Source organism: Mobula birostris, chromosome 24, assembly GCF_030028105.1.
Source record: "Mobula birostris isolate sMobBir1 chromosome 24, sMobBir1.hap1, whole genome shotgun sequence".
Taxonomy (NCBI): domain Eukaryota; kingdom Metazoa; phylum Chordata; class Chondrichthyes; order Myliobatiformes; family Myliobatidae; genus Mobula; species Mobula birostris.
The window spans coordinates 23,959,035-23,983,934 of NC_092393.1; the positions used below are offsets into that span (position 1 = coordinate 23,959,035).

At 38.3% G+C, this 24,900-nt stretch overlaps 2 protein-coding genes across 2 annotated transcripts in view; one reads left to right on the plus strand and one right to left on the minus strand.

Annotated features, from left to right (window-relative positions):
• tbcd (tubulin folding cofactor D) overlaps positions 1-24,900 on the plus strand; it is a 268,544-nt gene that overhangs the window by 76,071 nt on the left and 167,573 nt on the right. Inside the window, exons 12-13 of the mRNA XM_072241956.1 lie at positions 2,863-2,937; positions 8,441-8,535. Coding sequence (XP_072098057.1) covers positions 2,863-2,937; positions 8,441-8,535 — 170 coding nt within the window. The remainder of the gene's footprint in view (positions 1-2,862; positions 2,938-8,440; positions 8,536-24,900) is intronic.
• Positions 12,422-23,839, minus strand: znf750 (zinc finger protein 750). Its single transcript, XM_072242533.1, has 2 exons — positions 22,338-23,839; positions 12,422-13,235 (listed from the first exon to the last, which is right to left on the minus strand). The coding sequence occupies exons 1-2, from the start codon at positions 23,837-23,839 to the stop codon at positions 12,422-12,424; spliced, it is 2,316 nt and encodes a 771-aa protein (XP_072098634.1).

Sequence of the window (24,900 nt, forward strand, 5' to 3'; positions counted from 1 at the left end):
GCTCTTACTGCTCTGTTGTGGCCAATGTTAATTGGTCCTTTAAGGAGAACATTCCAGACAACGAAGTCGAGTGCTGGCAACCATGATCAAATTAATGATAATAGGTAGTGACTCTGTGGATCTTCCCTTTAGTGAAAGTGTTTCCAGTGAAACCACACTTGGCTTCTTAAACTGGGACCATGTCAAAAACATGTGCGGTGGGATGGAGATACATCCCTGCCAAAGGAAGTGTAAGGCTTTGCTTCCCTCCACTAGCCCGGAGGTCACCTTTGGACAAGTGGAACACCTGCTTAGCCCCCCCAATCAGGGTCACCTGAAGCTATGGGAGCTGGTGATGGATGGTCACATGAGTAGCTGGTGCGCATCACAAGTCCTAGTTATGTGACCACTGACGCCAGGCAGACAATACCTGAAGAGTATTGATAATGGTTGGGGTCACCTGTCTTGTAAAGACACTGCCCAGAAGAAGGGAATGGCAAACCACTTTATAGAAAAAATTTGCTGAGAACAATCAAGGTTATAGGAAGACCATGACCATCTACATCAATGACATGGCATATAATGAACAATATCAAAAACATCAATCTTGCTGCACAGACATGTGTTGTGAAGAATTTCTAGACACTGCCTGCTATCTTCAAACATTGTGATTTTATTTTCTAATTCAACTTTTAAATAATATTTCAATCATGAATATTGCTAGTTAGACATTTTGATTCTTTGCAAAGTGAATGATATAAAGCCCCCATAATAATATTCTTACTTTACATCTCACTGTGATTCCATTGCACAAAAGTAATTATCCTTAGACAGTTCACCCATTTTAAATGCCCTAAATGGGACCTGTATTTTGTTTGAATATAAAATTATGATTCACCAGATATAAATCACATAAGCAGGGCATACTCTGTTTAAGAAATCACCTCCATGGTTTCCTTCCATTTAAAAGCTTACAAAGCTGACTTTTGCCTGAGGTCACAACTGCTTTCTCTTTTGTGTATTACCTAAGGGGAAGCAGATTAGCATTGTTAAAAGTTCTAATTCTGCTGGAGTCTAACAGTCTAAAATGATGATGAGCAAAAAGGGAAAGTGGAAAGTGCAAAAAATGGAAGGTGAGTGGTGAATTTGAAGGAGAATTCAGTAGAAGGGGTAGTTGGATCATGAAGCATGGAATGGGCAACGAGGCTCCAGCATATACTGTGGAATAATGTGATTGGCATCTATAGTGATTGGGCCACTGGCATAGTAGTTGCTTTACACCAGTCATCTTATGTAAAGATATTTATCACTGTTCATAAAATTTTATTGTTTACAAATCCATACAGGTGCCCCCACATTGTGCAAATTTGCCCTTAGAGAATCCTCAAATCAGTACCTAATAATGTGAGATATAGAATAAAATTTGCTTTCGTCATAGAATTTTTATGATTAAAAATGAATAAATTAGCATACTTTTGTGATGCATATGCAGGTGATGCGGCTTTGTGTTACAGGAGATCACAATATAGACCGGTTTTAGGGCATAGCCCCATGTAATGTGGAGGCCTCCTGCAATGGGGTATCAGACAAAATAATGTTGCATGTTCCATTGGGTGCTCTTCAATCTTTGTTCTACTCCAAGTGAGCAACAAAAGCTGTAATCCATAAAATTTTGATCCAGTTTAAGTTAGTGGGTTGGAAACTTGAGCTGTACATATTGATGTCTTCACGTGATATATGATGGAAAAATTATGTTAGCATTTGGGTGATTTGTGCCAAGTCCAATCTTCACTAGAAATTGGCAGCCATACTACAAGAGATGCTCAGAATGTTTTCCCATAAAATTATGCATAAAGAGGAGGCACATTTTTCCAAATTTTCCATCAAAATTTGAAGCTTTGTTTGGGATTAGTTTCACAACATCAGAGGTACGATTGTATCTTTCCATTCTGTTCATAAATTTCTTTCTCTAAAGATATCTAGTGTAGAAAGGTAGGTTTGCAACTTAATAAAGCGCATTTTGTTACTTGGAACATGCCAACACCCGTTATTACTTTTTTGAACTGGTGTTGTAGAAGGTGAATGGAGAAATTGAAATGCTGTCCTCTTGTGAAAAGCACTTCAGTGTTTCAAGAGACTAGGCATCCTGACTCTGGAATGAAAGAGCTTGCTTTTTACTTGGAGCTTCATGACATAGGATAACAGCAGATTACATAAATGATGAGTAAATTTCCTCATGTATGTACTTTATCTTGATTGTCCTGTAGAGCTCTCTTTTTGCATTTTAATAGCCTTATTTGTTTGTCTGTGTTCACTCAAATGGGCACATACACACTTTGATAACAAACTTCAGTATTGGTCTGATTATGTATTTAAATACTTCAAGGAATCTTGTAGACATGTTAGTGCATTAAGGAGTTAACTGCATGTCCTCTAAACAAAATTAAGTAGTTCATTTTACTAATTTTAATGCTGAATGTGTTCTCTGTTTTACCTTAACTTTGCATTGTATAAAGGACACGCTCTATTGAGAGCATAATTTGTATATATACTTGTATACAATGAAAAGAACTATCACATATGTGCACCATGGTAACATAGTGGTTAACGCGATGCTATTACAGCTCAGGGCGTCAGAGCTCAGAATTCAATGATGGCATCCTCTGTAAGGAGTTTGTGTGTCTTCCGCATGGAATTTGTGGGTTTCCTCTCATCGTCCAAAGACATAGCAGTTAGTTGGTCATTGTAATTTGTCCCATGATTAGACTGGGGTTAAATTGGAAGTTACCGGTGGCACGGCTCAAAAGGCCAGAAGGGTCTATTCTGCATCTCTAAATTAAAAACTTTTTTAAAATTAGGATCTAATTTTTTGCTCTGTTTTAGTATAGGAAGAGTGACTGGAAGATTGCCAAAAGAACTTGCAGATGATGTTGTTGGATCTGTGCTTGAATGCTTCAGGTAATTATTTGTTGTTTTGTTATGTTTCCATTTGTTTTGGCTTTGTATTTAATAACGTATCACCATTCACATTATATAAACTCTGCAGTCCTTATAATTTAACGTAATATTTCACCTTGTTATTCAAAAGGAGTTCAAAGCCTAACTAGGGCCAGATGTTTGCTTGGGCTAATGATGCCATTGGCGCAGTGCAGTAGTTTTGTGCTGTTGAAGTCAATCCTATGGCCATTGCAAATGCAATGTTCTGCTATCGCCAATTTCTTTGGGTAACCCAAATGAACTTTAACAAAGATGAAGGCCTTACTCTAAATAAGAACTGGAATTCGATTGTAAGCAAAGTGACACAGTGGAAACCTGATTGGATGAGGACTAATGAATCAGGAGGGACGGACGATGGGGGGATATCTACCATTAGACTAGACATCCCTGATGAAGATGGCAGAGTTTGTCATTGAAACGTTGGTTAAAATTGATACCTGTACCCGGCTGGAAGACCGAGAAGAGTTTATTCGTAGGCATAAAATTAATTTCTATTTATAAATAACTATGAAGCTCTTCAATAAAACCAGATATCTATGATATCCTCTTCCTTAATGTCAACAAGACCAAGGAGATGGTTACTGACTTCAGAAGAACCCGTACCACTCACACTCCCCTTTATATTGGTGGCACAGCAGTGTAGACTGTAAGCACTGCCAAACTCCTGGGAGTGCATATCGCGCACAACCTCTCATGATCCCAGAACATATCCTATGCGGTCAAGAAAGGTCATCAACACCTCTACGTAATGAGGAGGCTGAAGTGAGCTGGACTCTGCACATCCATACTCACGTCATTCTGCAGATGTGCGGTAGAGAGCATCCTGACAAGCTGCATTACGGTTTGGTGTGGAAACTGCACCGTGGCGGACAGGAAGGCTCTACAGTGGGTGGTCAAAACTGCCCAGTGTATCACCAGCCCCAGACTACCTGTCATCAAGGATATGTATACGGAAAGGTGCTGGAAAAGGGCCAATAACATCATGAAGGATCCTACTTACCCTGCTCATGGACTATCTATCCCACTCCCATCAGGGAAGAGGCTACGTAGCATCCACGCTAGGACCACCAGGACACAAACACAGTTTCTTTCCCCAAGGAGAAAGACTGATCAGCGCCTCCACCCAATAACTCCACCACTATTATTATTTCCCATCAGTTACTTTATGTACACCCTGGTGTCATTTTTGGACATACAATTAATCTATGTTTATAAGCTATCTTATGTATTTATATTTATTGTGTCTTTTATTATTATTGTATTTTTTTTGTGTTACATTGAATTCAGAGGAACAATTTCGTTCTCCTTTACACTTGTATACAGGAAATTACATTAAACAATCTTAAATCTTGAAAAAATGTAGTAGGACACTAGTGTTATACTTTTTTATGACATGCTTGCAGTTTTTGGTACTTACTTATTTAATGTAGTTTCCCTATGTATATATGTATTGTGAGTTATTTTAGAATTATTAGCGTGACAAGCAATAATTGTTTTCCCAAAAACTGGTTGACTTGGTGCCTAGCCAGCTTTCAGCACACCTAGAAATTAAATAGAAGGTTAAATAGCTGGAGGCGTCAATACCATTTCTACAGAAAACCTGTCTAACTAGAACTGAATACCTAAAGTCCAAGGAGAAATGGGCTGGGCTGATATATAGTCTTTAAATCTTGTAAGAAGCAAGGCGTGGCAAAAATCTGTTGGCCATAGTACTCTCTTGTAGCCATAGATTGGCCGACATGAACAAGACCAAAGGCGTACTTTTAATTGGTATTTTAATACCTGTTAATAAATGGTCTCAATCAAGTGAATCTAACACGTGTTCTAAATTACTTTTCTGAGCAAGAAGGGGCAATATTTGTTGTGACGTGTGGTTCACCATCCATTGAGGTCCTTTGCTTATTCTGCATGTTGGTGAAGAAGTGCTTGTTTACATGTAGGGCATAGTTTAATATTCAAGTAGAATGTTTTCCTTGTTTATTTTGTTGGACTTTTATCTTTATTTTCATGATATTTATTGATGTTATTGGTTATTGTTTAGTGGTTCAACTAGTAATATTTCCCTATTGAATAGTTTGTTTCTGGATGAGCAGATAATTCCTGCTTTGATAGGTCTGAAAAAGTCTATCAAAATGTACTGGGCTTGCTGGATAGAAAACTATCCATGATGGGACATGAGCAACACACACAAAATGCTGGAGGATCTCAGCAAGCCAGGCAACATCTAGGAAAAGAGTACAGTCACCATATCGGCACGAAGTGTCGAGTCTGTGTCGATAGGTTTGTTAACAGCTTTGGACATCTGGACTGCAATTTTTCCCCATTCTTCTTCACAAAACTGCTCAAACTCTGTCAGATTGCATGGGGTCATGCATGAACAGTCCTTTTGAAGTCCAGCCATAAATTCTCAATTGGATTTTGGTCTGAACTTTAACTTGGCCACTCCAGGACATTAACTTTGCTGTTTTTAAGCTCTTCCTGTGTAGCTTTGGCTATATGCTTGGGATCATTGTCTTGTAGGAAAACAGATCTTCTCCCAAGTTGCAGTTCTCTTGCAGACTGCATCAGGTTTTCCTCCAGGATTTCCCTGCATTTTGCTGCATTCATTTTTACCCTCTACCTTCACAAGCCTTCCAGGGCCTGGTGTGTTTTTGATGATGTGCAGTGTTTGTCAAACATAGCATTCAGTCTGACGGCCAAAAAGCTCAATTTTGGTTTCATCAGACCATAGGACCTTCTTCCAGCGGACTTCAGTGTCTCCCATATGCCTCTGGCAAGCTCTAGCTTAGATTTTTTCCAACAGTGGCCTTCTCTTTGCCACTCTCCCAGAAAGCTGCGACTGATGAAGCATCTGGACAACTGTTGTTGTCTGCGCATTCTCTTTCATCGCAGCCACTGAAGCTTGTAACTCCTCCCGAGTTGTCATAGGTCTCTTGGTGGTCTTCCTCACTAGCAGTTGGACCTTCCAGATACAAGTGTATTTTTACTACAGTCGATTCAAACTCCTTGACTACACACAGGCCTCCAAAAACAGATCTCCGTTTAAATAATTATGCACCAGTGGTGATTTAATGTGTTATATTCAAGCGGTTGAATACTTATTCAATCAAGTATTTTGTGTTTTATGTCTGAAATTAACTTAGATCCCTTTGTAGAGATCTGTTTTCACTTTGACATGAAAGAGTCTTTTTCTGTTGATCATTGTCAAAAAACCCAAATTAAATCCACTGTGATTCAATGCCGTAAAGCAATAAAACATGAAAACTTCTGGGGGGGGCGGTGAATGCTTTTTATAGGCACTGTACATACTATTTAAAATACCTGAAAGTCATCACATCCTTAATACAAGATTTATGCACCGTTAGCATTTGTTTTCCTCCTGTACATTGGTGAGACCTGTTGACAAAATTGGGAGATTGCTTCGTCGAGCACCTCTACTCCGTTTGCCAGAAGCGGAACCTTCCAGTGGGAAATGCTTTAATTTTGATTCCCATTTCTGTTTTGGCGTGTCAGTCCATGGCCTCCTCTTGAGCTAAGATGAGGCCACCCTTAGGGTGGAGGAGCAACACATCTTCTATTCTGTCTAGGTAGCCTCCTTCCAATAAATTTTTTTCCCTCTTCTTCTATTCCACGCTCTTCCATCTTTTACCTCTTCACACCTGCCTATCATTTCCCACTTGGCTTCACTTATCCCCTTCTAGCTAGCCTCCTCCCCCCCCCCCCCCCAACCTTTTTATTCTGGTTTCATTCTTGGTCCTGAAGAAGTGTCTCAACCCTTCACATCAACTGATTGTTCATTTCTATGATGCTGCCAAACCTGTTAAGTTCCTCCAGTATTTTCAGTGTGTTGCTTTGTTTTCCTTGTTTTTATGTAAAATGTTTCTAATGATACAAAGTACCCTTTTTGTGTAAATGATTTTCACAGATATTTTTAAGTAATTCTACCATAGTGTTGTGCGAACATTGTTACAGAGCTACATATGTTTAATGCAAGTTCATTATCACAGAATATTTACAGCACAACAAGAATCCAGTTGGCCTGAAGAAGCCTTCCAGAGTCCAATTAAGAGCAGCTCATCTTGTCTCACTCCATTAACCTCCATCTACAGCCCTGAAAGTTCTTATATTTATATAGAACATAGTTCTTCTGTTTGAATTGAATCTGTTACCCATGGTAGTGAATTTTCATACTATCCATTTGCTGTATAACAATGTTTCAAAATTCAATGTCAGTTTATTATTAAAGTACATATATATCGCCATGTACAACCCTGGGATTCATTTTCTTGTAGACATTCACAGTAAATATAAAGAACGGAATAGAATCAATAAAACTGCACACAACAGGGCGGATGAACAGGCAGTATACTAAAGACAACAAACTGCAAATACAAAAGAAAGAAAAATAGAATAATAACAATAAATAAGCAATAAATATTGAGAACATGAGTTGTAGTGTCCTTAAAAGTGAGTCCGTTGGTTGTGGTATCAGTTCAGTGTTAGGATGTAGTAATAACTGTTCCTGAACTTAGTGGTGTGGAACTTGAGGCTTCTGCACCTCCTTCCTGATGGCAGCAGTGAGAAGAGAACATGGCCTGAATAGTTGGGAATCCTTGATGATGGATTCTACCTTCCTGTGACAGCGCTCCATGTAATTGTGCTCAGTAGTCTGGATAGATTTACCTGTGATAGACTGGATTGTATCCACTACTTTTTGTAGGATTTTACATTTAAGGGCATTGGTGCTGTATTGCCAGCCCATAATGCAACCAGTCAGTATACTCTCCACCGTGTATTTATAGATATTTGTCAAAGTTTTCAGATGACATGCCGAATCTATGCCAAGTTTAAGTTTTGGTCTCATTTCAGTCTGAGAGATTAAATCTTCTCATGGATTTAACAGTTTTATTGTGAGATTGGAAGTTATCCCTTTGAAAGTATGAACAAAGCAATGTTAACTATAAAAGTAAATATTATTACTTTTATATGTTGAACATTATAAATTACAATGTTCAGAAGGGGAGTGTTTGGTCACTGACTATCAAATAACATTTCAATAGCAATATCATTTCATTGATCAAATTGTAGAATATTCCAAACATTCCATTATTTCAATTTAAACTAAATTTATCAGATTCCTGATCTGGCTGAACTTCTTAATAGTTTTGTCTTTTCATCTTAAGTTCTTGAAAGGTTTAAAATAATATTGTTGTTTAACTATATGATTTTGAGCTGCATTGTTTTAAAATTATGTTCTTAACTGTCTTCTTTCTCAACTATTTCAAATTGTAATGTTTGACATTTTTGCATTTTTCTTTGCTTATTCATTTGAGACATAGAACAGTAATTCTTTTTTCTCCTTTCTTAATCTTTCTGGTTTAGGTAAATACATCCCAGTTGTATAAACCGTTATCCAGCCTCTGATATAGATTCATTGAAATATTGCATAAATGTTTTATTACAGTTTTCAAGAAACAGATACAGCCTGGCATGGTGGATGTCTTGCACTAGCTGAACTTGGTAGAAGAGGATTGTTACTTCCTTCTCGGCTTTCTGATGGTATGTAATTAGGCATTGGCCTAGAAATTAGAATGTGCCTGAAAATATGTGCAAAGATAGGCAGTACTAAAGCCTGTAGGATAGAGTATCGTTTTGCTCAAGGCCATTGACTACTAAGCTTGCATGAATGCTTTAAGTCTACAGTCCCTATCATTGTGTACAGTAGTTGACATCATGAATTAGTGAATTGGGTAAGGTGATTAGGGTTGTAGATTTTCGAGGATTTGTAGATATAATTCTTTGACACTGTTAAAATTTTGAATACGAGAATAGAAGGATCATAGTCAAAGGAACTTATGTTGTTCTTTTAACATGTTATCTATTTGGTTTCTATATCACTTATTAAGTCAGATGGCAAAATATTTATACTGATTAATTTGTTTTCTTATCTGTTGCCACAGGGTGTGGTCTCCTGTGTAGTTGTGATATTTTGTGAATGCAGAGACAAGTGAAACCCATTTAATTGATCCTATCACTGCTCAGTAAGAACATGTTTGATCTGGTTCCTAACTCCCTGTGAAAATCAAAATAAACCTGTAGATAGTGGAAATCTCAAACAAAAGCAAAATAAGCTGGGATCACTCAGTACGTCCAAATGATATTTGTTGGAAGAAAAACAGTAAACCTTTCAGATCTGGGTTAGTCCGGTTCTGATAAGGGCCCTGGACCTGAAGCGTTAACTGCTTCTCTTTCCATAAACGTTTCATGAACAACTGAAGATGTTTTAGCACATTGTATTTCTTCCTAGCTTTCCATTCTTGGCTAAGAAAAAGATTATCTGTTGCCCGAGTCCGCATTTACTGATATTTACGGAAGGAAATTATATTATTTCTGCCATCTTTTGAATGGAGAAACATCTTTAAACTTGGATCTTTTCTTGTTTTGTTTAAAATTATTTTGAAGTAGGCAGATATGGCTATTGTTAGCTCATTAACACTGTTTAACCTCCTCTGGTAAGGTTTTGAGACTGTGTTTGAACTTAGTGTTCTGGAGTTTTCAATCCATTCCTATTGTTCTGAACAAATTCAAGGTCATCATGGTTTTTGCACCTTATACTTTTTTAAGAGGCAAAGGGGATTAGTTTAGTAAACGCAAACAAGAGGAATTCTGCAGATGCTGGAAATTCAAACAACACACATCAAAGTTGCTGGTGAATGCAGCAGGCCAGGCAGCAACTCTAGGAAGAGGTACAGTCGACGTTTCAGGCCTCCCCCTCCTGTCTTCTCCTATCATTTTGGATCTCCCCCTCCCCCTCCCACTTTCAAATCTCTTACTACCTCTTCCTTCAGTTAGTCCTGACAAAGGGTCTCGGCCTGAAACATCGACTGTACCTCTTCCTAGAGATGCTGCCTGGCCTGCTGCGTTCACCAGCAACTTTGATGTGTGTTGCTTAGTTTAGTAAAAGTCATTGGCTCGATCTAGAGCGGTACTTCTCTATGTTCTATGTATGTGCTCTGCGCCTCCATCATAAAGCTATTGCAGTTCTGTGTGGCACCATCTTACTATGCTTATACTAATGATTTTATTTTTGAAAATCTGTAGGTGTATAAATCCTAACTGTTGTTTGCTAGACTTGTGTGGCTGTGCAATTGATCTTGTGATGTAAATAGAAGCAGATAAGATATAGAATTGTATAGCATGAAATAGGCACCTCGGGCCACCATCTCCATGTAGACCATCAAGAACTTACTCTACTTGGTCTGATCCAGTACTTGGTCTGTGGCTTTCTGTAAGAGTTCTGGTCTCCATCACCAGCTCAAGTGGTACTTGCTCAATCACAACTACCTTTTTTTAATAAAAAAGTTGATTAATATTTTTAATGTTATTTTCATCTTGAACAATTTAACAAAAATTATATCTTAAATAAAAATTCAACTGAAACTACTGTTTCATCTCGTTATCTGAGTTACCTATTAGCTTGCACTTCCACTGCTTTAAAATTATGTATTTAATCACGTTACATGTGGATTAATTAGTGAAATGTTTGGCTACAATATTCTTAAATATAGTTTATATAAGTGTATAAAATGTTCATTTGATGAATGTTACAAATCTGTGAGAAGATGTAACATTGTAATTTTTAAGTAACATATAGTTTCTCAATGTTAATCAAGGAATGAGACAGTTATTTGTACAGGGTAAAATGTCTTTAATCCAATAACAAGAAGCATATCAATCTTTTAAAATAATGAATGGCTGAGCATCACAGTGTTTCCATCACCAGAAGTTTCCTAGAGTAATGTCCTCATTATCTTTTTCCTATATAACCCTCAAGAACTGATTTCCCAGTATTTCAGATAAGAATGCAAAAACATGTACATTGTTATAATGACTTTCATAGACTTTTGAACAAGTTGTAGTACTAAGATAACTATACATAGGTAGTTTAACTAACATTTGGTCTGTGACAGGTAAGTGCATTCAGTGAACAGTTATTCACAATTGGTCAATTTAGACATTAAGGATATGATCATTTCCATTATCAGCTATGTAGAGTGACCACCATTTTTGAAGTTTATTTTGCAATAACAATTGTAGGTTATATTGATTTAGTGGTGCACTTTTGCTGGTGAAGCTCCAACAAGCCTTAGACATAAAGGGGTTAACTGTCCTTTTTACCAAAACTGAGAAAAAAAAATAAAAGAGACAATAACCTATTTGTAATATATTTATAAGTTTCTTTATCAATCATTTTACTTTAGTGTGATGGTGTTAATTATTGGCATGTTTGAAGTGATTATGCTTTTTTTTGTCATTTATGCTTTAGTAGGCTCTGAATGTCAAAAGTATGTGTAAACTGTAGCAGTTCTGTCATCCGATACAGCTGTGTGATGATCTTCATCTGTAAACACAATAAAAGTGGTTGAATGATTTTCTTTATTGCACTATTGAGGGGCTCTGGTACTTCTCGAGCTTGTTATGTGGTCTGGGGCATTTCAAGCCAGCGTGATAGGCAAGCCACATCTGGGCTAAGTCAAATAATGTCTAGTCACTATGCAGATGGCTTGTGGACAGTAGTCAGGACCTTGTTTTCCTTTTAATATACCGTAGGCTAGTGATTAGTAATACAGATACTAAATTAGCAAGGTTACACGATTTAAAAAAATATATCTTCTCAGTAAGTTTTTAAATATATGCTAGAGGAAATGGTTCTTTATATTTTGTCATAAATTATTTTCTTTTCTGGAGTTCATATATTGGAAATACTTAGTCTTTGTCTGCATGTGATACTGATATGCAATGAATTGCAAATACTAATTTAATGTTTAGTATGGGCCCCCTGATTTCACTGCTGTCTATTAGTGTCTGCTAGTGTAGTTCAAATCAATAATGTTTTGTCAGAAGATGTTGCAGGTAAGTTATATTCTAAAGGCTACTTAGGATATTTTACAAAAAAATGAAACATGCTACTCATTTCTTGTGAGGTAGTTGAACAACAGAGAAGTAATCAAATAATTTATTTTTTGGGATTTACATTGTTTGGCAACTTTGTATAATGAAGTTCTTTTCACTTGGATATATTCTTTATATATTTAAGAAGAATGTGCTCTAAATAAAAAAACATCTCCTGAGGATGATTGTCTCATGTTTAATTTTAGTCCTTTCCATGCCATGTCTACCAGCCTTGTAGGCACAGTACTGTACCATCTAACACCATTCAGACTGAAAGTACGTGAGCTGTTAACTTCAATCATATGGTGTATTGTTTCACCCTTATCTTTTATTCAGTTTGATATAGTGTTTACAGTTGAAAGTTAAGACCTTAAACACACACGTTCCAGGTTTATTCCATATTTTTGTGACTAATTGTTGACAGCAACAATTGCCATCAACTTCACATAGTTCAAAAATAAATCTTGTTTATTTCAGTTGAGGATGTACTGTTTTATGCAACTTTAGTTCTCTTTCTCAGACTGAAGATTCTATCACAATCATTAATCTTTGTGTCTGAATGTGTGTTCATTCTTTCTTCATTTGATCTTTTCTGATATCTTGATTTCTGTTTTTCTACTTTTTCAACTGGAGGGGAATTGCATTTGTGCTTTTTTTCATAGCTTGGTTCCTTTTTATGAGCCAGCTCTCCATTTTGTGGAAATGACCATTCCTGATTATGTTTTCTTTCGTTACATCCGGCTAACTGACATAGAGCCACAGCAGCTGACTGTTTCTGTTCATCATTACAGCTTTCAGTGCATTTGACAACATTTTCTGTTTGCAAGTTTTCAGCTTTTCCTGCCCGACTTTTACGTTGATTTGTTTTGTAACAAACTATGTCAAAATTCAAGGCATCTGATGAATGGTTAAGCTTGTTATCATTTAAGCTTTTTACTTGTACCTTTGAGTCGTTGAAATTGACGACAAATGGAACAGAATCTTCAGCTGTTTTCCACTCATGATTGTTAACTTTAAGTGAAAGATTTAAAGGTACATCCTGTACCTTGGAAGTTTCAAACTCTTCAACTGGAAGAAAGTGATTGTCATGTGATGCGTCTTCCTTTGAATCCTGTGGGAGATTTTTATTTGTAGATCCAGGCTGCTGATCTGGTTCTAATTTTGCTTTATTCTTTTTGGAAAGATTTAGTGGTATCATGCGAGTTGAACTTAAGTCAGTCGGTACCAAAGTATTGCCATGGTAGTAATCGAAAATGGTAACAGAATACGTTGGATTATATATGGAGTCCTCATTGGGTGAAAGAGTTCTGGAAACAGGTGAAAATAGATTTTTTAGATTCAGTTTCTTAACTTAAACAAAGAATCATCATTCTTCAGTACCTCACCCAAGCACCCTGCAGCCTCCAGACTCTTTAGAACGTAGTACAGTACAGAATTAGTTCTTTCGGCCCACAATGTTGTGCTGAATTAATTATATGAGTTATTAAATGTCCACTAAACTAATCCTTTCTGCCTATATGATGTCTACGTTCAGGAGGGTGTAAGCTAATTTGGCAGGGCATTGTGAACTGGAGTGATAGGGCTGAGGATGGGGCAATTGGTATACAAACAGAGGCAGTGTGTAGTGAGACTGCTAGAAAGGACAGGCTGATGATAAGGCAAAATTGCAATCGGGATGAGTAGCAATGCAAAAGGGGGACAAAATCAAAAAGGATGATGAAATCAGGACTGAAGGTATTGTATTTGAATGCATGCAGAATACAGAATAAAGTAGATGAACTTGTTGCACATTTAGAGATTGGCAGGTATGACATTGTGGGCATCATTGAGTCGTGGCTAAGGGATGATTATAGGTGGGAGCTTACCATCCCAGGATACACGTTGTATTGAAAGGACAGGCAGATTAGCAGAGGGGGTGGATTGACTCTTGGTTAAAAAATGAAATCAAATCCTTAGAAAGAGGTGACATAGGATCAGAAGGTGTAGGATCTTTGTGGGTAGAGCTAAGAAACTGCAGGAGTTTAAAAAAAAACCCTGATGAGAATTATATATAGGCCTCTGTACAATTGCAAATATGGGGACTACTAAAAAGCTTGCCAGTAGGGCAATGTTACAATAGTCATAGGGGATTTCAATATGGAAAAATCAGGTTGATGCTGGATCCCAAGAGGGATAATTTATAGAATGCCTACAAGGTGTTTTTTTTTTAGAGCAGTTTGTGATTGAGCCCACTAGGGCATCAGCTATTCTGAATTGGTGTTCTGCAATGAACTGGAATTGATTAGAGAACTTGAGGTAAACGAACCCTTTGGAGACAGTCCTGCAATTTGAAAGGGAGGAGCTAAAGTCAGATGTAGCAACATTACAGTACAGTAAAGGGATTTATAGAGGCATGAGAAAAGAGCTGGCCAAAGCTGATTGGAGGGGACACTTGAAGGGATGGTGGTAGAGCACCAGTGGCTGGAATTTCTGGGAGCAATTTGGAAGGTGCAGGGTAGCTACATCCCAAAGAAGAAGTATTCTAAAGGCAGGATGACACAACAGTGACTGACAAGGGAAGTCAAAGCCAACATAAAAGTCAGAGCAGGAGCATTTAATAGAGCAAAAATTAGTGGCAAGTTAGAGGATTGGGAAACACAAAAAAAAACACAGAAGACTAGTAAAAATGTCAAAAAGAGGAAAAAGTTGGAGTAAGCTAGCCAATGATATTAAATAGTGTCCAAAAGTTTCTTCAGATATATAAAGAGTAAAAGAGAGGCAAGAGCAGATACCAGACTCCTGGAAAATGATGCTGGATGGGTTGTAATGGGAGAGAAGGAAATGGTGGATGAACTGAATCAGAAGTTTGTATCAGTCTTCACTGTGAAAGACACCAGCAGTATGCTGGAAGTTTGAGAGTGTCAGGAGGCAGAATTGAGTGAAGTTGCCATTACGAGGGAGGAGGCATTTGGGAAACTGAAAGATCTGAAGGTGGATAAATCACATGGACCAGATGGTTGACAGCCGAGGGTTTGAAAGAGATGGCTGAAGAGATTGTGGAGGCATGAGTAATGATCTTTCAAGAATCAGTAAGTTCTGACATAGTTATGGAGGACTGAAAAATTGCAAATGTCACTCCAAGAAGGGGGAGAGGCAGAAGAAATTAAATTATAGGCCTGTTAGTCTGACCTCAGTCATTGGGAAGATGTTGGAGTCTTTTGTTAAGGTTGTGATTTCGGGATACTTGGAGTCACATGATAAAATAGGCTGTAGTCAGCATGGTTTCCTCAAGGGAAAATCTTGTGTGATGAATCTCTCGGAGTTCTTTGAAGAAGTAACAAGTAGTATAGACAAAGGAGAATTGGGTGATGTTGTTTTACCTGGTATTTCAGAAAGCTTTTGATAAGGTGCCACACATGAGACTGGTTAGTGAAATAAGAGCCCATGTTATTACAGGAAAGATACTGGCATGGGTAAAGCATTGACTGATTGGCAGGAGGCAGAGAGTGGGAATAAAGGGAACCTTTTCTGATTGGCTGCTGGTGACTAGTAGGTCCACAGGGGCCTGTGTTGGAACAGGTTCTTTGTATATTATATGTCACTGATTTGCGTGATGGAATTGATGGCTTTATGGCCAAGTTTGAGGATGATACAAAGATGGGGGGAGGGGCAGGTATTGTTGAGGAAGGAAGGAGGATGGAGAAGAACTTAGATACATTAGGAGAATGGGCAAAGAAATGGCAGGTGGAATACAATGTTAGGAAGTGTGTGGTCATGCACTTTGGTCTAAGAAATAAAGCATGTACTGTTTTCTAAATAGAGATAAAATTCAAACAGTTGAGGTGCAAAGAGACTTGGGATCCTTCATGAAAGATTCCCTAAAGATTAATTCGCAGATTGAGTCAGTGGTGAGGAAGGCAAATGCAATGTGAGCATTCCTTTTGAGTGGACTAGAATATAAAGACAAGGCTGTTATATTGAGACTTTATAAGGCATTGGTAAGGCCTCACATGGAGTATTGTAAGCAGTTTTGGATCACTTATCTAAGAAAGGATGTGCTGACATTGGAGAAGGAAGGGAGATTCAGGAGAGTGATTCTGGGAATGAAAAGGTTACTATATAAGGACCGATTGATAGCTCTCTGCCGGTACTCACTGGAGTTCAGAATAATGAAGAGGGATCTCATTGAAACCTATCGAATATTGAAAGACCTCTATTGAGTGAATGTTGAGAGGACGTTTCCTATGGTAGAGAAGTCTAGGACCAGAGGGCACAGCCTTAGAGTAAAGGGACATTCATTTAGAATGGAGATGAGGAATTTCTTTAGCCAGAGAGTAGTGAATCTGTGGAATTTGTTGCCACAGGCACTTGTGGGGGCCAAGACATTGGGTATATTTAAGGCAGGGCCTGATAGATTCTTGATTAGTCAGGACATGAAGAGATATGGGGAGAAGGCAGGAGATTGGGGCTGAGAGGGAAATTGGATCAGCCGTGATGAAATGCAGTTGCAGATTCGGTGGGCCAAATGGCCTAATTCTGCTTCTATATCTTATGGTCTTATTCTTCTACTTCATGTACATTCATAAGCCTGTCTAAAAGCCTCTTGTTTGTCTCCATCATCACCCCAGGCATTGCATTTTAGGGACTCACTACTCTCTGTATAAAGAAAAACTTGTCCCACACATCTCCTTTGAACTTAACCCCCTCACCTTAAATGCATGTCCTTTGGTATTAGACATTTCAACCCTGGGAAAAAGATACCAGCTATTTACTCATATCTATGCCTCTCATAATCTTATAACGCCCAGCAGATCTCCTATCCACATTTCTGTCCAGAGAAAACACCCAAGTTGTCCAACCTCTCCTTATATTTCTCTATTCCAGACAGCATCCTGATAACCTCTTCTGCATCCTCTCCAAAGCCTCAACATCCTTCATATGAAGGAACGATTGGAACTGAATGCTGTGTTCCATATGTGGCTTGTAAAGCTGCAACATAACTTTCTAACTCTTGAAGACAATCCCTTGACCAATAAAGGTAAGCATGCTATCTGCTTTCTTCAACACCCTGTCATCCCATGTTGCCAAAAACTGTGTAGACTTTGTTGAAATACAGAAAATGCTGAAGTACTTGATTTGAAACATTGATTCAGTTTCTTTTCATACAGATTGAGGCTGACCAGGGTATTTCTACCATTTTCAGTTTTTGTTTCTTTAATTTTCAGCTTCTGCAGCTTTGTAATTTTCATCTGTTTTAAATACCACAAAACATTTATCCTCTTCTTAATACCTTTCAATAAATTTACGGGCCAGGTTTCTTCATTTTATTGGAAAAAGATATACAAATTGAAAGTAATTTTGAGAACGTGAAAATAAACTGAAAAGTAATGTGTTTTCAGATTAAATTTAATTGATTTTATGTTTTAAATACTGTATGTACAAATAATTTGGACTTAGATGTTTTCACCTCAAACTGGGTAATTTATTCACAAGGCATTGATTCTAGGTTAAGCATTTAGGATGTTCGGAGTGCATTCTCTCCTGGAAGCAACTCCACTGTAGAAGCTTTGCTATTGATGAAAGAAGTAATGAAACCAGGAACAGCATTCTGCACTGATGTATCAACACAAAGAATTTAGAGTGTAATTTGAAATCACACTCATCAAATTTGGTCAACGGGTGTTAGAATTGACTCAAGGTTTCCATATAAATAAAAGACATCTTTGAAACAATGATTATACAAAGGAAGTGGAATTTCTAAAAAAGTTTGTGGGGTTAAAAGTTTGATGTTAGGTTTTAGTTGAGGACGTTAAGACTTTTTAAATAATTATTCACATATTTTTGGAAGTAGCAGAACAATTTGATCAGAAGAATTGGATTTTTTTTCCCCAGGTTATTGGTTTCCTTCTTTTTAATTGCACAGTTAGAGCAACAGGGATGCCAGGGAGGATAGTTGAATGCTCCTCTTGTGGGATGTGGCAAGGCAGGAAGACTTCCAGTATCCCTGATGATTTTACCTGAAAGAAGTGCATCCAGCTGCAGCTTCTAATACTGTTTGAAGGAGCTAGAGCTGGAACTGGATGAACTCTGCACTATTCGGGAGGCTGACTGGGTGAAGGCAGGACATGTAAGGAGATCGTTACACCTGAGGTGAAGGACATGGGAAACTTGGTGACAGGAGGATGACGGGTTAAACAGCTAGTGTATAGTACCCCTGTAGCCATCCCTCTCAACAACAGGTATACCACTTTGGATGCTTTTTGGGGGGGGGGGGTGGCTTAGCAGAGGAAAGTCACAGTGGTCAGGTCTCTGGCACTGTCCAGCCCTGTTGCTCAGAAGGAAAGCGAGGAGGAGCGGTGAACTGCGGAAATAGGGGATTCATTAGTTAGGGGGCCAGAAAGGAGTTTCTATGGGCAAGAATTAGATTCCTATATGATATGTTGCCTCTCAGGTGCCAGGGTCTAGGATAGGCGGCTTTAACTTTACACATTTTGACTGGCGCTTCCATACTGTAAAAGGACTAGATGAGATAAAGTTTGTCAAATATGTTCAGGAAAGTATCCTTAATTAGTATATAGAAGTCCCAACAGAAGAGTATGCCATATTTGAACTCCTATTAGGGAATGACACAGGGCAGGTGACAGATGTTTGTGTATCACTTCATCTAGTGATCGTAATGTCATTAGTTTCGAGGTAGTTATGGAAAAGGATAGGTCTCATCCTTGGATTGTGATTCCAAATTGGAGAAAGGCCAATTTTGATGATATCAGAAATGATCTGGCGTATGGATTGGGACTAGTTGTTTTCTGGCAGAGGAGTACTTGGTAAGTGGGAGGCCTTCAAAAGTGAAATTTTGGGAGCACAAAGTTTGTACGTGCCTGTCAGAATAACAGGCTGACAAGGATAACACGTTTAGGAAACCTTGGTTTTCGAGAGATTAAGGCCCTGGTTAAGAAGAAAAGGGGAGCTTCGTAGCAGGTACAGGCAGGTAGGAACAAGTGAGGTCCTTGAGGAGTACAAGAAATGCACTTAAGAAAGAAATCAGGAGGGCTAAAAGGAGGAATGAGGTTGTTCTAGCAAACAAGTTGAAGAAGAATCCTAAGGTTTCTACAGATATTTTGAGAGCAAAAGGACTGTAAGGCACACACTTGGCCTTCTGGAAGATCAGAATGGTATATATACCAAAAGAGATGGTGGAGATCTTAAATGGATTTTTTGCATCTGTATTTACTCGGGACATGGACACAGAGTTTATAGAAGTGAGGCAAAACATCAGTGAGGTCATGGTCCCTATACAGATTACAGAGGAGGAGGTATTTGCTGTGTTGACACAAATCCCCAGGACATGACAAGGTGTTCATTTTCAGATAAGTGCAGAAATTGCAGCAGCCCTAGTAGAGATATTTAAATCATCCTTAGTGACAGATGAGGTACTGGAGGATAGCTAATGTTGTTTTGTTGTTTAAGGAAGGCTCTAAGAATAAAGCAGGAAACTACAGAGACGAGAAAATCTGTAGACACTAGAAATCCAAGCAACACACACAAAATGCTTAATGAACTCAGCAGGTCAGGCAGCATCTATGGAAAAGAGTAAACAGTTGATGTTTCGGGCCAAGACCCTTCATCAGGACTCATGAAGGGTCTTGGCCTGAAACATCAACAGGAAATTATATGCTGGGTTGAGGGGAGATTTGATAAAGGTATATAGAATTATGACGGGTTATAGATAGTGTAAATGTAAACAGGCTTTTTCCACTGTGGTTGGGTAAGACTACAATTAGAAATCATGGGTTATGGGTGAAAGGTGAAATGTTTAAGGGGAATATGAGGGGGAACCTCTTTACTCAGAGGGTGATGAGAGTGTGGAACGAGCTGCCTGCGTAAGTGGTGGATGCAATTTTGATTTCAACGTTTAAGAGAAGTTTGGGTAGGGACGTGGATGGGAAGGGTATGGATGGCTCTAGTCCGGGTCTAGGTTGATGGGACTTGGCAGTTTAAATGTTTCGACATAGACTAAATGGGCCAAAGGGCCTATTTCTGTGCTGTAGTTTTAGTCTATTTTATGATTTTATCATTTCTGTTGTAACACCTTGGTTACTTGGCTTCATCAATATAGACATAGATCTCAAGATTTAGCTTTGTAGAATCCATTGTTCAGACATACATACATAACCAGGTGTGTAAATATACATGTAACACACACAAAAACTGGAGGAACTCAGCAGGCCAGGCAGCATCTAGGAAAAGAGTACAGCCGATGTTCCAGCATCTGCAGATTTTCCATTTTTTGTATAAATATACATATCCATGTGTGTATGTATATTTGTGAATTGTGTTAGGTTAACTAAAGCTAAACTTGTATGCAGGAAGTTGGACTCTTAGCATCAGTTTTAAGTGGGCTAATTGTTGACCAATACTGAATGCTTGGCATGATTCTACAGAAGTTTGGCACTTTTCTAAATTTAGCTAGTTGCTAAAATCTCCAAGAAGTGGTGCAATACATATTGAAGTAATTTTGGCTTCACTACATGTTTCTGTAGAAACTAGTTTCTCCTGACAAGGATCTGTTGTAGACATGTACTTCAGATTACTGCATAGTCAGGAGAGTGAACAGTGAGTGGAAGAGTATCGAAAAGAGGGCATATCAGTTTGGTTCTTCTGCAGTAATTCTTCCCTGCTAGCAGCAGAAACTAGAGTGTAGTTTACATAGGACATACAAATTGACATAGGACATACAAATTTGACATTTAAAAACGCAAACACGAGGAAATCTGCAGATGCTGGAAATTCAAGCAAAACACACAAAATGCTGGTGGAACACAGCAGGCCAGACAGCATCCATAGGAAGAAGCACAGTCGACGTTTCAGGCTGAGACCTTGTTGCCTTTTGACATACAAATGTGTGCTGACAGTTATTTATCATCACCCTGTCTGATTCTTGCTCTATCTATTTTAGCTCTAATTTGAGTTCAAAAACAAATAAATTATAGTAAACCTTCAGGATTTCCTGGGTGGTGCAATTTGGATTTATAAGTCTTGACAAAGGATAAAATGAGAGTTGCTGGACTTCAGTGATGTGGATTAACACAGAAAATGCTGATGGAACTTGAGGTTGGGGGTGTTCAGGCAGCTTCTGTGGAGCGAACCAGATTGTTTGGACTAAAAGATGGAGGGGAGATGGTATATAAAGGTGGAGGGAAGGGGTGGAGCAAGGGCTGGCAGACAATATGTGCATTCAAGTGAGGAGGGTTGATAGGTACAATCCTATCATCCTATAGGTAAGTACAATCTATACCCTATATAGAGAAAGGGAGAGTGGGAATAGCATTAGAAGCTGGGAGGAGAGAGGTGGAAGTGTCAAAAGGCTCAAGATGATGGAGTCTGATATGAGAGGATGGTGGATGTAGTGGTTGAGGTGGTGGAATAAAATAGAGATGAGAATCTGTAGGAACGAGCATGTAAATTGATGACTAGAGGACATGAATCTAAGATTCATGGAATTACACAGGGATGCTATACAGAAACAGGCTGCCCTCCAAGTCTGTACAACTATTGAGCACCAAATTCGATCAGACATTCTCTTTACATTTCCATCAGCCTTACCCACTACAAATTCTACCACTCGCCTATATGCTATGGGTAATGTACTGTGGCTAATTAACATATCAACATGCATGTTTTATTTTGGTATGTGGGATATCCAGAGAAAATTTGCATGGTCACAGAGAGAATGTGCAAATGCCACACTGACTACACTGTATTGAATCGAACCCAGGCCAGTGGGGCTTTGAAGTTGCGGCTTTACTAGCTGTGTCACTGTGCTACTCTTCTGTTGCCAAATTACTGAGAAAGAAGTGAGAATTCTTTTCATGAGCTGAATTATTGAGATTTGGAATGCACTGCTCAGAAACTTTCAGAATAGAATTGGATATTTGGGGTTTTGAAGAAATAATAGGAATGAAACGAAGAGGATAGATCTCTCAGAGATGGCAGAAAGTTGATGAATTACATGGCTGTCTGTGCTGTCTGCTTCAGCAAATTCTTCAGTCTCTAAAAATTGATACATCCTTAAAATGAGCAGCTATGTGAAGTATTTTGGTTAATAAATCAGATCTACATTTTCCCTTACTCACTCTTCCTTCAGTTAGTCCTGACGAAGGGTCTCGGCCTGAAACGTTGACTGCACCTCTTCCTACAGATGCTGCCTGGCCTGCCGCGTTCACCAGCAACTTTGATGTGTGTTGCTACATTTTGATTGTTTCTTATGCAAATATCAACACTATGAAATTTTTTGAAGAGATCTTTGATCCATTGAATGCTTAGTAATATTTAACAGTACTAGCCAACCTATAGACAAGGTACTGATGAGCATTTTTAAGAATCTAAAATGGCTATGAAGTAGTTTTGAAAACCATTGATGTTTGCTGTACCTGCTGACTGTTCCTTGACTTTCTGGTTGGTCATGTTGAACATGGTCTTCATTTGATTGTAGGTTCACTGTACATTGGGCTGATTTAAAGGTTGCAAAGCTTTCATCAAGTCTATTAGTTTTATTATTCGAATTTGAAACAAACTTGGGCAATTTTCCACAACTTTCTGAAACTGTGCTTTTTTGAACATGCATCGTTGGGCTTGGTCGACCTGGAGAGCCCATTGCAGCAGTTCCTGCCTTAGGGCTCATTTTTGTACTTTTTTCCCCTGTGTGTAAACTGCTGTTCATTCTCAATATTTTGGTCTCATTATCTTTTCTTAATGATATTGGAATAGGATTCTGCAATTCACTATAAAGTCTTCTGTGGGAGTTCTGGAAGTATAATTCTGGTGGTGGTGAGGTTTCATAGAGTGAAGGCTTACCAACTGACAGGTGTTTATCTTGATTTCTGTTGGAGTTATGTGCTTGTTGAGACTTTAGACCAAACTGAGAGATGTCATATTCAGCTGGGTTGAGATGATGGACACCATAAGGAATAGGAAGATGTGAATGATGTTGAATTTTGTACTGTTCTAATATCGATGGAACAATGTGTCTTGGCAAAATCATGCCCCTGTTTTGTAGATGAGGTGATAAGAAATTCTGCGGTTCAGGAGAAAAATAGAATGAAACCCCTGGATGGTCATATTCAAAAGGTTTGTCAGTGAGTAGGTAGGGTGAAAAAACTACTCCTAAACCACGTTCATTGTAATAATGATGGGTATAATCTGGAATCAATGGTGATGAATTTGGAGGAATTGAACCAAAATATTTATTTCCAACATACTTCCTGGAAAGCTCTGGTGAAGTTGAAGTAGGACATGCTCTATGTTGGTCACCAGGGCTATAAAAAGCTGACTTCATTGGGATGGTGGATGTCTTGTTGTTTGAATTTTCTGAAGTAAAAGTTGTCTTCTCATTGTCTTTTTCTGCCCTATCAGTGAGTTTCATTCCCCTAACAGGCAAGAAAGCCGAAGACCTTTCACGTTTTTCAAAAGATCTTGCTTGTTCAGTTTCATTTTCTATAGGAATTTTCTGAAGTAGTTCCTTCTGTTTTGTTTTTGTAACTGTAGTTGAAGTTTGCTCATCCATTCTGGTGCTTTCTTTCATTTCTTTATCAATGATCTGGTGGCCTGTAGTTTTATCAGCTTTCTTGTAGTCTGAACTTTGAAAGTGATTACTGTTTGACAACCTTGAGTCCAGGTTCACATTTGGTGCAGAGTCTTTCTGATTGGGTGTGTTGGTTGCATCAGCACTCAGATTTGTACATTTTTCTAATTGGTCCTGGTCTGTCAATAAAGAGATAGAATTTTGACACAAACTGTACTTCATGTGGTTAAATAGATGTGATTTCTCATTGCATGTAAAAGGGCACTGGAAACACTTGTAGTTAAATGGCTTTCCTGGAGGTCGAGGAATGTAGTGAGGTTTCTTTGGTTTGCGCTCTTTCATGAGATTCATTTTTGATTTTCTTGGTACAGGTTATGAATCACAGCATTCCTTGGATCTTTGTTGAAGTGTTCTTTAAATGTTGATACTTAAAAATTTCGAAAACTCCACACTCTTGATTGTCCTGGTGACCAAAAATTGCCACTTGATAAATGTTGGAATAATTTGCATGAAACTGTGGAACAAAGAATATAAATTTGTTAGTCCTAAACAAAGAGTAAAAGCCAGCACATTCCTACAGACACACCTGGTTTCAGAAACTTGAATGCAAATCTGGCAAAGTGGCACTGGGCCATCTTTTGTCTTAGAATTTGTATTAAACAATATTTTATAGATTGCATCTGTTTAATGACCTAAACTGAAGTTGAAAGATTCAAAGCAACATTTAAATGTTTGTTTTTTAAAGTCTAGAATCAACTTTATCCCATATTTACTGTTGCCATTGCGATTTTTTTTAAAGTAATGTTTGTGTTCACAGGACATGCAAAAAGAAATAATGGTATGACTTCAACACTAGAATTTCCAGTTGTTACCATCTGTTTAAGGAAATTTTTCCCTACTTACTAAATGGTTAAAAACTTTATTATTTGAATATATGCATTAATTTGCCACCAACAGTTGATCAATTATTTAGTATTAAGTTGGATACATTTTAATTAAATCATGATCTTTTCTTTAGCAAATTTTAACGCTGTCTTCAAATTTCTGCTTTAATTTATTTATAATGAATAAATGACTTGGAGAAACAGACACGAAATGTTGGAGAAACTCAGCAAGTTATGCAGTATATGACTATTACTTATATGGAAGGAGAGAGAGACTGACTTTTGCACAGTACTATAGGTGAAAACAGGTGAGGGGGAAGATGGGTCAGTGGGGAGGCCATAGGTGAAAGAGGTAAACGGCTGAAGAAAAAGGAATCTGATTGGAGAGGGCAGTGGACCATAGGAGACACAAAAGGGGAGGGGGCACCATAGGGAGGTGATGTGCACGTGAGGAGAAGAGAATGGATCGGAACCCGAATGTGTAATGGAAAAAGAGAGAAGCGGGAGGGGAGAGAATTACTATGTTAA